The following is a 14,048-nucleotide window of genomic DNA, read 5'->3' as shown; positions in this document are numbered from 1 at the left end:
TCAAACTGGAGGGGGCGGGGCTTGGGGAGGCCGGGATTCCTCCTCCCGCCCCCAGAACCGGGACCGGAGCCCCCGAACGGGACCGGAACCCCCCGAACCGGGATCGGAACCGCCCGAACGGGACCGGAACCCCCAGAACGGGACCGGAACCCCCCGAACCGGGATCGGAACCGCCCGAACGGGACCGGAACCCCCCGAACCGGGATCAGAACCGCCCGAACGGGATCGGAACCCCCAGAACGGGACCGGAACCCCCCGAACCGGGATCGGAACCCCCCGAACGGGATCGGAACCCCCAGAACGGGACCGGAACCCCCCGAACCGGGACCGGAGCCCCCGAACGGGATCGGAGCTCCCGAACGGGATCGGAACCCCGAACGGGACCGGGATCCTAGAACGGCACCGGAACCCCCGAACGGGACCGGAACCCCCTGAACGGGACCGGAGCTCCCGAACGGGATCGGAACCCCCAGAACGGGAACGGAACCCCCCGAACGGGACCGGAATCCCTGAACGGGACCGGAACCCCCAGAACGGCACCGGAGCCCCCCGAACGGCACCGGAGCCCCCGAACGGCACCGGAGCTCCGAGACTGGGACCCCCTGACTGGGACCGGAGATCCCGGGATCGGAGCTCCCTGATCGGCACCGACACCGGCACCGGCTCCGCCCCGACCATCACCGGAGCCGCCACCGGGACCCCCTGAGCAGGGTCGGAGTCCCCCAGCGGGCACCGGGACCGGACCCGGACCCGGATCCCCCTGACTGGGACCGAACCCACCCGACCCGAACCGGGTCCCCCCGAGCATCACCGGGATCTGAACCCCGGGACCGGGACCGGAGCCCCCGGGTCCGGAACTGCCGGGACCCCCTACCCGGTACCGGCCCCGGTGGGACCCGGGGATCCGCTCAGGGATCGGGCCCGGCCACGCCCCGGTACCGGAGCCAGGCAGGTACGGGGGGCAGGGACGGGGGGGGACACGGGGACAGGAGAATTTGGGGACAGGTGACCCTGGGGGGGGACAGGAGAATTTGGGGACAGGGGACACTGGGGGAGGACAGGAGAATTTGGGGACAGGGGACACTGGGGGGGAACAGGAGAATTTGGGGACAGGGGACCCTGGGGGGGGACAGGAGAATTTGGGGACAGGTGACCCTGGGGGGCTCAGGGGACATCGGGGACCCCCGGTGGGGAGGGGCCATGAGCCCCCAGCCCCTCCCCTGCTGTCACCCGGCCCCCCCAGGGTCCCCGTTGTCCCCCACAGGCGGGGCCGCCCCGATGCCGGACGAGCCGGGGGTGGCCCCGGGGTCGCCCCCATCCCGGCCCCCCCCGGGGACACCCCCAAAAGGGGCCCGGCCCCCCCCGGGCAGCGACTCCGAGCAGGATTCCGGATTTTCCGGTAGGTGGGGGGGGGTCCCGGGGGTCCCCGACTCTTGTCCCGGGGGTCCCGGGGGTCCCGGGCTGATTCCCGTCCCGCAGATTCGGGCTCGGAGCACCTGGGCCGGTGCGAGGGGACGGACCCGGAGGAGCCGCCCGGTCCCGGCCACCCCCACCCGGGGCCCGCCTGCCCCGGCCGTGACCTCCCGGGGCCGCAGGTAACCGGGATGGGCACCGGGATGGGCACCGGGATGGGCACTGGGATCGGCGGGATCGGCTGCGGGGCCGCGTGGATCCGGTAGCGGGATGGTCGGGATCCATGAGGATCCGGTACCGGGATGATCCAAATCCCGATGGTTCCGGCACCGGGATGATCCAAATCCCGATGGTTCCGGCACCGGGATGATCCAAATCCCGATGGTTCCGGTACCGGGATGCTCTGGATCCATGAGGATCCGGTACCGGGATGATCCAAATCCCGATGGATCCGGTACCGGGATGATCCAAATTCCGATGGTTCCGGCACCGGGATGATCCAAATCCCGATGGTTCCGGCACCGGGATGCTCCAAATCCCGATGGTTCCGGCACCGGGATGATCCAAATCCCGATGGTTCCGGCACCGGGATGATCCAAATCCCGATGGTTCCGGTACCGGGATGATCCAAATCCCGATGGTTCCGGTACCGGGATGATCCAAATCCCGATGGATCCGGTACCGGGATGATCCAAATTCCGATGGTTCCGGCACCGGGATGATCCAAATCCGGATGGATCCGGCACCGGGATGATCCAAATCCCGATGGATCCGGCACCGGGATGATCCAAATCCGGATGGATCCGGTACCGGGATGATCCAAATCCGGATGGATCCGGCACCGGGATGATCCAAATCCCGATGGATCCGGCACCGGGATGATCCAAATCCCGATGGTTCCGGTACCGGGACGCTCCAAATCCCGATGGTTCCGGTACCGGGACACTCCAAATCCCGATGGTTCCGGTACCGGGATGATCCAAATCCCGATGGATCCGGCACCGGGATGATCCAAATCCCGATGGTTCCGGTACCGGGACGCTCCAAATCCCGATGGTTCCGGTACCGGGACGCTCCAAATCCCGATGGTTCCGGCACCGGGATGCTCTGGATCCCGATGGTTCCGGTACCGGGACACTCCAAATCCCGATGGTTCCGGTACCGGGATCCTCCAAATCCCGATGGTTCCGGTACCGGGATGATCCAAATCCCGATGGTTCCGGCAGCGGGACTCTCCAAATCCCGATGGTTCCGGTACCGGGACGCTCCAAATCCCCATGATTCCGGTACCGGGATGATCCAAATCCCGATGGTTCCGGCACCGGGATGCTCCAAATCCCGATGGATCCGGCACCGGGACTCTCCAAATCCCGATGGTTCCGGTACCGGGACACTCCAAATCCCGATGGTTCCGGTACCGGGATGATCCAAATCCCGATGGTTCCGGTACCGGGATGCTCTGGATCCATGAGGATCTGGCACCGGGACTCTCCAAATCCCGATGGTTCCGGCACCGGGATGATCCAAATCCCGATGGTTCCGGTACCGGGATGATCCAAATCCCGATGGTTCCGGTACCGGGATGCTCTGGATCCATGAGGATCTGGTACCGGGATGCTCCAAATCCCGATGGATCCGGCACCGGGATGATCCAAATCCCGATGGATCCGGCACCGGGACACTCCAAATCCCGATGGATCCGGCACCGGGACTCTCCAAATCCCGATGATTCCGGCACCGGGACTCTCCAAATCCCCATGATTCCGGTACCGGGACGCTCCAAATCCCCACGGTTCCGGTACCGGCCCGCTCCGCATCCCCTTGGCTCCGTCCCCGGTCACTTCTGTCCCCCCCTGACCCCTCCCCGTCCCCTCCCGCAGCCCCCGGGAGCCTCTCGGGACCCGCGTCCCCTCCTCGTCCTGCTGCCCGCTCCGCCCGCCGCCGCTGTCCCCAGCCCGGAGGGGCCCCTCCGGTGTCACCCGGGCCCACCGGGGGTCCCCGCGGAGTTATCGCCGTGTCCCCCCCGGACGTCGCCGTGTGCCCGGGTCCCGTTGCTGGCGGCGCTGGCGCTGCGCACCGGGGCCCTGCTCCGCCACAACCGGCGCACGCAGAGGGACATCGCCACGCTGCGACGCCACACGCGGCTACTGGCCCGGGCTACCAGCGACCCCCGCCTGTGGCCCCGCCTGTGGCACCTCCTGTCGCCCGCTGGTGGCACCTCGGGAGCCTCCGGGAGTCACCGGGAGCCCCCCGGGATTGGGGAGGGGGAATAAAGGGGTGGCACCGAGGCGGCTCTGGCTGTGTTTGGGGGCTTCAGTGGCTCCTTGTCGCCTCCCAAGGGTGGCCCTTGGGGTCGCCAGGGTGTCCTGGGCTGGTGGCCCTTGGGGTCACCCCCTGTCCGTGTCCCTGTGTCTCTCTGGTGACCCTTAGAGTCGCCAGGGTGTCCTGGCCTGGTGGCCCCTCCCGGTGTCCCTGTCGCCGACCCCTGCCTCTGGTGGTCCCCTCACTAATCCCACCCTAAACCCGCCCCAAACCCACCCTAAACCCGCCCTAAACCCACCCTGGTGCCGCTGCCGCTCCCGCCCCCACCCTAAACCCACCCCTCACTAATCCCACCCTAAACCCGCCCCAAACCCACCTTAAACCCACCCTAAACCCGCCCTAAACCCGCCCCAAACCCACCTTAAACCCGCCCCAAACCCACCCTAAACCCGGCCAAACCCACCCTAAACCCGCCCCAAACCCACCCTAAACCCGGCCAAACCCACCCTAAACCTGGCCAAACCCACCCTAAACCCGGCCAAACCCACCCTAAACCCGCCCTAAACCCACCCTAAACCCGGCCAAACCCACCCTAAACCCGCCCTGGTGCCACCCTAAACCCGCCCTGGTGCCACCCTAAACCTGGCCAAACCCACCCTAAACCCGGCCAAACCCACCCTAAACCCGCCCCAAACCCACCCTAAACCCGGCCAGACCCGCCCTAATCCCACCTTAAACCCACCCTAAACCCGCCCCGGTGCCGCTGCCGCTCCCGCCCCTCTTCGGGGCCGTTCCCAAGCCCACCCTAAACCCACCTCAAACCCATCCTAATCCCACCCTAATCCCACCCTAAACCCGCCCTAAACCCACCCTAAACCCGGCCAAACCCATCCTAATCCCGCCCTGGTGCCGCTGCCGCTCCCGCCCCTCTTCGGGGCCGTTCCCAAGCCCACCCTAAACCCACCTCAAACCCATCCTAAACCCACCCCTCACTAATCCCACCCTAATCCCACCCTAAACCCGGCCAAACCCGCCCCAAACCCACCTTAAACCCACCCTAAACCCGCCCCGGTGCCGCTGCCGCTCCCGCCCCTCTTCGGGGCCGTTCCCGAGCCCACCCTAAACCCACCTCAAACCCATCCTAGTCCCACCCTAAGCCCGCCCTAAACCCGCCCTAAACCCACCCTAAACCCACCCCAAACCCGTCCCCAGTGTGTCCTGGCCTGGTGCCCCCCCCATGTCCCTGTCCCCTCCCTCTGGTGGCCCTTGGGGTCCCTCCTGTCCCTCTGGTGGCCCCCCCGTGTCCCCTCCCCGGTGGCCTCCAGGGTCCCCCTCGGTCCCCTCCTCACTCCCCCGAGCCCCCCCGGTCCCTCCCGGTGTCACATCCCGGACCCGGGGGGGGGTCCCGGGGGGGATTTTGGGACCCTCGGGGACCCCCGAGCTGTCGCTGTCACCGAGTGGGCGTGACCAGGGGGGCGTGGCCTTTGCTCCGTGGCCCCGCCCCATCCCTGCTGGCGGGAAAAGGGGGCGGGGCCCGATGGTTTGATTGACGGGGCAGCGGTCCAATGGTGAGGGAGGGCACAGGCCACGCCCCTTCCGTGGTACCGGAGCGCGCGCGCGGCGGCGCCGGGACCCCAAAAAACGAACCCGGGAACCCAAAACCGGCCCCCGAGACCCCCAAAACCGGCCCCCGAGACCCCCAAAACCGGCCCCGAGACCCCCAGAATCGACCCCCGAGACCTCGCGATGGACCCGGACCCGGACCCGGACCCGATCCCCGGAGCCGCCACGGACCCGGCACCGGCACCGGCACCGGCACCGGCACCGGCACCGGCACCGGGGGGGAAGCGCCGACGCTTCACGCTGCGACAGGAGGGTCCCGACGACCCCCCGGTACCGGCGGTGGCGGGGAGAGGGGGGGGGGACCGGGGACATCACGGAAGACCGGGGAGGGGGGGGTAGGGGGGACACCGGGGACCCCAAGGGTGACCGGGAAGGGGGAGGGGCACCGGCGGTCTCGGGGGTGGCGGGGACCGGGGGACACCGGGGGTGACCGGGAAGGAAAGGGGGGGGTGGTCCCGGTGTCCCCGGGGGTGGCCGGAGGTGTCCCGGGGGTGACCGGAGATGTCTCGGGGGTGGCCGGAGGTGTCCCGGCGGTGGCCCCGGTGTCCCCGGGGGTGGTCCCGGTGTCCCCGGGGGTGACCGGAGATGTCCCGGGGGTGGCCGGAGGTGTCCCCGGGGGTGACCGGAGGTGTCCCCGGGGGTGACCGGAGATGTCCCGGGGGTGGTCCCGGTGTCCCCGGGGGTGGCCGGAAGTGTCCCCGGGGATGACCCCGAGGTGTCCCCGGGGGTGGTCCCGGTGTCCCCGGGGGTGGCCGGAGGTGTCCCCGGGGATGACCAGAGGTGTCGCCGGGGGTGGTCCAGGTGTCCCCGGGGGTGACCGGAGGTGTCCCCGGGGGTGTCCCCGGTGTCCCCGGCGGTGGCCGGAGGTGTCCCCGGGGATGACCAGAGGTGTCCCCGGGGGTGGTCCCGGTGTCCCCGGGGGTGGCCCCGAGGTGTCCCCGGGGGTGTCCCCGGTGTCGCCGGGGGTGACCGGAGGCGGCCCCGGTGTCCCCGCCAGGTCCCGTCGCTGTTCAGAGCCTCGGCCGCTCCCGCCCCGGTGCCGGTTCCGATCCCGCCCGGTCCCGGTTCTTACGCCGAGTTCGTGGTGCGGGGCTCGGGGGGCACCGGAAAGGCCCCCCCGGGACCCCTGCGGACCCCCGGGGAGCGGGAGCGGGACCGGGATCGGGATCAGAACCGGGATCGGGATCAGGATCAGAACCGGGACCAGGATCGGGATCGGGATCGGGATCAGAACCGGGATCGGGGTCCCGGACCCACCGGAGCGGCCCCCCCGGGACCCCCCCCGGGACCCCTCCCGGGACCCCTCCGGACCCCCGGGGAGCCTGATCAGAACCGGGACCGGGAGGCCCCGGCCCTGCCCGTGCTCAAACCGGGCACCAAGAGCAGCAGCATCATCGTCAGCCCGCGGCAGGTGGGCGGGGCCATGTCGCGACATGAGGGGGGGGAATTGTCCCTCGATATCGCACGGTTTGGGGTCCTATCGCGACATGGGGGGTGTCCTTCCCTCCGATATCGCGGGGTTTGGGCTCATATCGCGACATGGGGGGTGTCCTTCCCCCCGATATCGCGGGGTTTGGGCTCATATCGCGACATGGGGGGTGTCCTTCCCCCCGATATCGCGGGGTTTGGGCTCATATCGCGACATGGGGGGTGTCCTGCCCCCCGATATCGCGGGGTTTGGGCTCATATCGCGACATGGGGGGTGTCCTTCCCCCCGATATCGCGGGGTTTGGGCTCATATCGCGACACGGGGACACTCCGGGCTCTGTCCCCAGCGCGGGAATCCGGTGCTGAAGTTCATCCGCAACGTCCCGTGGGAGTTTGGGGACATCGTCCCCGACTACGTCCTGGGCCAGAGCAGCTGCGCCCTCTTCCTCAGGTGAGCGGGGCCGGGGGGGGGTCCCCAGGTGTCCCCAGGTGTCCCCAGGTGTCCCCTCGGTGTCCCCGGGTGTCCCCAGGCGTCCCCAGGTGTCCCCTCAGCATCCCCGGTGTCCCCTCGGTGTCCCTGGTGTCCCCTCAGCATCCCAGGTGTCCCCGGTGTCCCCAGGTGTCCCCTCAGCATCCCAGGTGTCCCCAGTGTCCCCTCGGTGTCCCCAGGTGTCCCCAGGTGTCCCCGGTGTCCCCTCAGCATCCCCGGTGTCCCCGGTGCCCCCAGGTGTCCCCTCAGCATCCCCGGTGTCCCCAGTGTCCCCTCGGTGTCCCCAGGTACCCCCAGGTGTCCCCAGGTGTCCCCTCAGCGTCCCCGGTGTCCCCAGGCGTCCTCCGGTGTCCCCTCAGCATCCCCGGTGTCCCCGGGTGTCCCCGGGTGTCCCCAGGTGTCCCCGGTGTCCCCTCAGTGTCCCCGGTGTCCCCGGGTGTCCCCAGGTGTCCCAGGTGTCCCCTCAGTGTCCCCGGTGTCCCCTCGGTGTCCCCGGGTGTCCTCAGGTGTCCCCAGGTGTCCCATCAGCATCCCAGGTGTCCCCTCGGTGTCCCCTCAGCATCCCAGGTGTCCCCGGTGCCCCCAGGTGTCCCCTCAGCATCCCCGGTGTCCCCAGTGTCCCCTCGGTGTCCCCAGGTACCCCCAGGTGTCCCCAGGTGTCCCATCAGCGTCCCCGGTGTCCCCCAGTGTCCTCAGGTGTCCCCAGGTGTCCCCGGGTGTCCCCTCAGCGTCCCCGGTGTCCCCAGTGTCCCCTCGGTGTCCCCAGGTGTCCCCTCAGCGTCCCCGGTGTCCCCGGGTGTCCCCAGGTGTCCCCCGGTGTCCCCTCAGCATCCCCGGTGTCCCCAGGTGTCCCCTCAGCATCCCCGGTGTCCCCAGGTGTCCCCAGGCGTCCCCAGGTGTCCCCTCAGCGTCCCCGGTGTCCCCAGGTGTCCCCCAGTGTCCCCAGGTGTCCTCAGGTGTCCCCGGTGTCCCCTCAGCATCCCCAGGTGTCCCCTCAGCATCCCAGGTGTCCCCGGGTGTCCCCTCAGTGTCCCCGGTGTCCCCGGGTGTTCCCTGGTGTCCCATCAGCGTCCCCAGGTGTCCCCTCAGCGTCCCCGGGTGTCCCCAGGCGTCCCCAGGCGTCCCCAGGTGTCCCCTCAGCGTCCCCGGTGTCCCCGGGTGTCCCAGGTGTCCCCGAGTGTCCCCCGGTGTCCCCTCAGCGTCCCCGGTGTCCCCCCAGCCTCAGGTACCACCACCTGAACCCCGATTACATCCACGAGCGGCTCCGGAGTTTGGGGCGGAGCTTCGGCCTCCAGGTGCTGCTGGTGCAGGTGGACGTGGTGAGGTGGCCTTGTCCTTGTCCCCGTCACTGTCACCCCGTCACTGTCACCCCGTCACTGTCACCCCGGGCCCCCCATCCCTGTCCCCTCCTTGTCCTCGGCTCTCCGTGTCCCTCCCGTCCCTGTCCCCGTCCCCGTCCCGGTGGACGTGGTGAGGTGGCCCTGCGGTTGTCAGCGTCCTTGTCACTCTGTGCCCTCACCCGTGTCTCCATCCCCTCTGTCCCTGTCCCCTGTCCCTCGTTCCCTCCCCTCCACTGTCCTCTCTGTCCCTGTCCCCCTGTCCCCTCCCCTGTTCCTGTCCCCCTGTCCATGTCCCCACAGAACGACCCCTGTCCCTGTTTGCTCTGGCCCTTCCTCTGTCCCCTCCCCTGTCCCTGTCCTCGTCCCTTCTGTCCTTGTCCCCCTGTCCCTTCTGTCCCCCATCCCCTGTCCCTGTTCCCTCTGTCCCCTCCCGTCCCTGTCCCCTCCCCTGTCCCCCTGTCCCCTCCTCTGTCCCGTCTCTGTTCCCTCCCCTGTTCCCCTGTCCCCTTTCCTGTCCCCTCTGTCCCTGTTCCCCTGTCCCTGTCTCCACAGAAGGACCCTCTGTCCCCATCCCCTCTGTCCCCTCCCCGTCCCCTCTGCCCCCTGTCCCTGTCCCCTTTGTCCCTCTCCTGTCCCCTCCCCTCACCTGTCCCCATCCCCTCTGTCCCTGTCCCCTCCCCTGTCCCTGTCCCCTCCCCTGTCCCCCTGTCCCTGTCCCCTCTGTCCCCTGTCCCTGTCCCCCTGTCCCCTCCCATCCCTGTCCCCCTGTCCCCTCACCTGTTCCTGTCCCCTCCCCTGTCCCTCTGTCCCCTCCCCTGTCCCTCTGTCCCCTCACCTGTCCCTGTCCCCTCTGTCCCCTCCCCTGTCCCCCTGTCCCCTCCCGTGTCCCCTCTGTCCCCTCCCCTGTCCCCTCACCTGTTCCTGTCCCCTCCTCTGTCCCCTCTGTCCCCTCCCCTGTCCCCTCACCTGTCCCTCTGTCCCCTCCCCTGTCCCTGTCCCCTCACCTGCCCGTCCCCTCCCCTGTCCCCCTGTCCCCTCCTCTGTCCCCTCCCCTGTCCCCTCACCTGTTCCTGTCCCCTCCCCTGTCCCTCTGTCCCCTCACCTGTCCCTGTCCCCTCTGTCCCCTCCCCTGTCCCCTCCCGTGTCCCCTCCCGTGTCCCCTCTGTCCCCTCACCTGTTCCTGTCCCCTCCTCTGTCCCCTCTGTCCCCTCACCTGTCCCCCTGTCCCCTCCAGCGGGACCCCCACCAGTCTCTCAAGGACCTGGCCAAGGTTTGCCTCCTCACCGACTGCACCCTCCTGCTGGCCTGGAGGTACGGCCTGTCCCCTCCCCATCCCGGCCACCACCACCACCCCCTGTGTCCCCTGCCACCCCCCCTGACCGTCCCCAACATCCCCAAATGTCCCCACACCCCCTCCCCAGCCCGGAGGAGGCCGGCAGGTACCTGGAGACCTTCAAATCCTACGAGCAGAAACCTCCCGACCTTCTCAAGGAGCGCGTGGAGCAGGACTTCCTATCCCGGGTCAGTGTCCCCGAATGTCCCCAAAAAGCGTCCCCTATCCTCTGACTGTCCCCTCACCCCGCTCGGTGTCACCCCCATCCAGGTGACAGACTGCCTGACGGGGGTCAAATCTGTCAACAAAACCGACGCCCTGAGCCTGCTCGGCACCTTCGGCGTGAGTGACGCTCGGGGACGCGCCGCCCTCGCGGTGTCCCCAACCTGTCCCCGAGCCTGTCACCCTCGTGTCACCCCGGTGTCACCCCGGTGTCACCCTCCCGCAGTCGCTGGCGGCCGTGGTGGGCGCGTCCCGCGAGGATCTGTCCCTTTGTCCCGGCGTGGGACCCCAAAAGGTGAGTGACGAAGGGGCGCTGGGGACATCGGGGACACACCGGGGGGACACCGCTGTGCTCTTGTCCCTTTGTCCCCAACCAGGCCAAGCGTCTCTTCGATGTCCTGCACGAGCCTTTCCTCAAGAGCCCCCGATGAGCATCAAAATTCGCCCCAAAATTCCCTCTTTTTTTTCGGTAATAAATGGCGTTTATCGTGACAAAGGTGACAGAGGTGACAAAGGTGACAGAGGTGACAAAGGTGACAGAGGTGACAAAGGTGCCAGGCGGGGTCACTCCTGCTCCTCCTCCCCTTTGTGCTTCTTCTTCTTCTTCTTCTTCCTCTTGGCCACCTCGGCCTCCTCCAGGGCCACCTGGGGGGGTCCCGGCCCCTCCCCAGGCTCTGTCCCCACGGGTGGCATCGTCCCCTGTGACGTCCCCGTGTCCCCTGGTGCCACCAGCTCCGCTGTCACCTTCGCCTTCTTCTTCTTCCTCTTCCTCGGGGGGGTCCCGAAGCTCTGGGTGGGGGGGGTCCCGAAGCTCTGGGTGATGGTCAGGGACCCCCGCAGGGGGGGGGCGCAGCCCAGGGCCCCCCCGGGGGGGACAGGGGACAGCAGGAGGGGACAGTCCCCTCCCCCCGGGCCCCCCCGTAGGACGTAGAGCTTGGTGTCATTGTCATTGTCACCGGCCTGGGGGGTCCGGAGCCGCTCGAGGCCGTTCAGGGGCACCGAGCAGCCCTCGAGGCTGGGGGGGGGAGGACGGGGACATTGTCATTGTCACCCCGTGGTGACACTGTGAGACCCCCCCCATTGCCATTGTCACCCCGTGGTGACACTGTGAGACCCCCCCATGGTCATTGTCACCCCCTGGTGACACTGTGAGACCCCCCCCCATGGTCATTGTCACCCCCTGGTGACACTGTGAGACCCCCCCCCCCATGGTCATTGTCACCCCGTGGTGACACTGTGAGACCCCCCCCCATGGTCATTGTCACCCCCTGGTGACACTGTGAGACCCCCCCCCATGGTTATTGTCACCCCCTGGTGACACTGTGAGACCCCCCCATTGCCATTGTCACCCCGTGGTGACACTGTGAGACCCCCCCCCATGGCCATTGTCACCCCCTGGTGACACCATGACCCCCCCATGTCCCTGTCCCCCCCCCCAGTGTCACCGTGACCCCCCCATTGCCATTGTCACCCCCTGGTGTCACCGTGACCCCCCCATGTCCCTGTCCCCCCCCCCCAGTGTCACCGTGACCCCCCCATTGTCACCTTTGGGGACAGAAGTCTGCGGGGGCCCGGATCAGCCACAGCTCCGTGCAGGGACCCCCCAAAGGGACCCCCCCGGCCACCGCCTCGAACTCGGGGGGACACTGGAACCGCAGCGGCCCTGGGGACACACGGGTCACCCCCGGGCCACCCCCGGGCCACCCCAGGGCCACCCCCGGGTCACCCCCGGGTCACCCCCGGGGTCACCCCCAGGGCCACCCCCGGGTCACCCCCGGGTCACCCCCAGGGCCACCCCCGGAGCCCTCCTGTGTCCCCCGCTGGCCCCCGCAATGTCCCTCTGTCCACCCCCGGTCCCCTCCTTCCTCCTTGCCCCCCAAGACCCCCCGATGTCCCCCCCGATGTCCCCCAGACCCCCGATGTCCCCCCGTCCCCCGTCACCCCCAGACCCTCCCGTGTGTCCCCCAGACCCCCCAATGTCCCCCCAATGTCCCCCCGATGTCCCCCAGACCCCCAATGTCTCCCCGACGTCCCCGCCATGTCCCCGATGTCCCCCCGCGCATCCCCGCATGTCCCCCCAATGTCCCCGTGTCCCCCGTCACCCCCAGACCCCCCAATGTCCCCCCCAATGTCCCCCAGACCCCCCAATGCCCCCCCGCGATGTCCCCCCCCATGTCCCCGCCAAGTCCCCGATGTCCCCCCGCGCATCCTCCCATATCCCGCCATGTCCCCGCGTCCCCTCCATGTCCCCGTGTCCCCCGTCACCCCCAGACCCTCCCGTGTGTCCCCCAGACCCCCCCATATCCCCCATGTCCCTCCAATGTCCCCCCCATGCCCCCCAGACCCCCCCTCTCACCCTCCATGCCGCCGCCGCGTGCCCGCCTGGCTCCGCCTCCCCCCGTCCCGCCGCGCACTTGGTACAATCCTGGGCGGGGGTTGAGGGGGCGTGGTTACTCAGAGACCACGCCCTCCATGTCCTTATATGGGCATGGGCGGGGCCTCACCGCGGGCAGCACCGGCGGCATTTAAAGGTACAGCGACCCCCGGAACGCCCCCGGCCCGGGGGGAACGGCGGGGGGGGGGGGAAACCGGCACCGCACGGGAGTCGGGGGGCACCGGAGGGGCGCGGCGGAGGTTGGGGGGGGTCGGTCCGGGTTCGGGCGGGCTCCCGGCGTGCACCGGGACGGGCCGGGGCGGGGGCGTGGCGGGGAGGAGCCGGCGCTACAGGTACCGGGGAGGGGGGGGAAATTTGGGTGTCGGGACCCCCCCCCTCCACCCGTGAGAACCGAGAGCGACCCCCACAATCCCCCCCCCCCCCCCCGCGATCCAACGCGTTCCCGCGGGACCCCCCCGCCGTGGAACCCAAAACATTCCCGTGGGACCCCCCTCCCCCGAAGGATCCGAGCCCTTCCCGTGGGATCCGAACTCTTCCCGTGGGACCCCCCCGCGCCGTGGGACCCGAATCCTCCCCGTGGGATCCGCCCCCACCCCCCCCCGTGGGATCCGCCCCCCCCCGTGGGACCCCACCCCTCTTTTTTAGGATCTTCTCCTCTTGAGATCTGCCCCCCCCCCCCCCCCCCGTGGGATTCTTTTCCCGTGGGATCCGCCCCCCCCCCACCCGTGGGATCTGCCCCCCCACCCCCGGCACCCCGGGGCGCAGGGTGGGGCCCCCCCCGCGCCCTCCCCGCGCCCTCCCCCGCGTGACCCAGCGCTCTGGAATTGGGCGGAGAGGCCGCAGGGACGCGCCAGAGACACCGGCACCCACCGGGACCCCCCCCAGGACCCACCGGGACCCATTGGGAGCCCCCCGCACCCACCGGAACCGCTCCGCACCCACCGGGACCCCCCCAGGTACCCACCGGGACCCCCCCGCACCCATCGGGACCCATCGGAACCGCTCCGCACCCATTGGGACCCCCCCGCACCCACCGGGACCCATTAGGACCCCCCCGCACCCACCGGGACCCATTGGGAGCCCCCGCACCCACCGGAACCGCTCCGCACCCACCGGGACCCCCCCGCACACACCGGGACCCCCCCGCACACACCGGGACCCATTGGGAGCCCCCCGCACCCACCGGAACCGCTCCGCACCCACCGGGACCCCCCCAGGTACCCACCGGGACCCATCGGAACCGCTCCGCACCCATTGGGACCCCCCCGCACCCACCGGGACCCATTGGGAGCCCCCCGCACCCACCGGAACCGCTCCGCACCCACCGGGACCCCCCCGCACACACCGGGACCCCTCCGCACCCACCGGGACCCCCCCAGGTACCCACCGGGACCCCTCCGCACCCACCGGGACCCATTGGGAGCCCCCCGCACCCACCGGAACCGCTCCGCACCCACCGGGACCCCCCCAGGTACCCACCGGGACCCCTCCGCACCCATTGGGACCCCCCCGCACCCACCGGGACCCATTGGGAGCCCCCGC

General features: G+C 69.8%; 3 protein-coding genes across 3 annotated transcripts; 2 read left to right on the top strand and 1 right to left on the bottom strand.

The window, feature by feature from the left end:
• Nucleotides 1–118: 118 nt before the first annotated feature.
• Nucleotides 119–3,686, top strand: LOC309583840 (uncharacterized protein; the record flags this gene model as incomplete). Its single annotated transcript, XM_082299667.1, has 4 exons — nucleotides 119–952; nucleotides 1,265–1,399; nucleotides 1,480–1,595; nucleotides 3,294–3,686. Exons 2-4 carry the CDS (start codon nucleotides 1,279–1,281, stop codon nucleotides 3,684–3,686), a joined length of 630 nt encoding a protein of 209 aa, XP_082155793.1. The 5' UTR covers nucleotides 119–952; nucleotides 1,265–1,278.
• Nucleotides 3,687–5,261: 1,575 nt separating this feature from the next.
• On the top strand, nucleotides 5,262–10,610 carry ERCC1 (ERCC excision repair 1, endonuclease non-catalytic subunit). The gene is made up of 9 exons (XM_082299633.1): nucleotides 5,262–5,568; nucleotides 6,296–6,709; nucleotides 7,074–7,177; nucleotides 8,436–8,535; nucleotides 9,791–9,867; nucleotides 9,978–10,077; nucleotides 10,160–10,231; nucleotides 10,338–10,406; nucleotides 10,489–10,610. The coding sequence occupies exons 1-9, from the start codon at nucleotides 5,422–5,424 to the stop codon at nucleotides 10,540–10,542; spliced, it is 1,137 nt and encodes a 378-aa protein (XP_082155759.1). The 5' UTR covers nucleotides 5,262–5,421; the 3' UTR covers nucleotides 10,543–10,610.
• Nucleotides 10,596–12,502, bottom strand: POLR1G (RNA polymerase I subunit G). Its single transcript, XM_082299641.1, has 3 exons — nucleotides 12,468–12,502; nucleotides 11,657–11,774; nucleotides 10,596–11,126 (listed from the first exon to the last, which is right to left on the bottom strand). Exons 1-3 carry the CDS (start codon nucleotides 12,472–12,474, stop codon nucleotides 10,676–10,678), a joined length of 576 nt encoding a protein of 191 aa, XP_082155767.1. The 5' UTR covers nucleotides 12,475–12,502; the 3' UTR covers nucleotides 10,596–10,675.
• Between the last annotated feature and the right edge of the window lie 1,546 nt (nucleotides 12,503–14,048).

This window comes from Coloeus monedula (assembly GCF_965178545.1).
Source record: "Coloeus monedula genome assembly, chromosome: 33".
In the NCBI taxonomy this organism is placed as follows: domain Eukaryota; kingdom Metazoa; phylum Chordata; class Aves; order Passeriformes; family Corvidae; genus Coloeus; species Coloeus monedula.
This window is presented reverse-complemented; position numbering and strand designations above follow the sequence as displayed.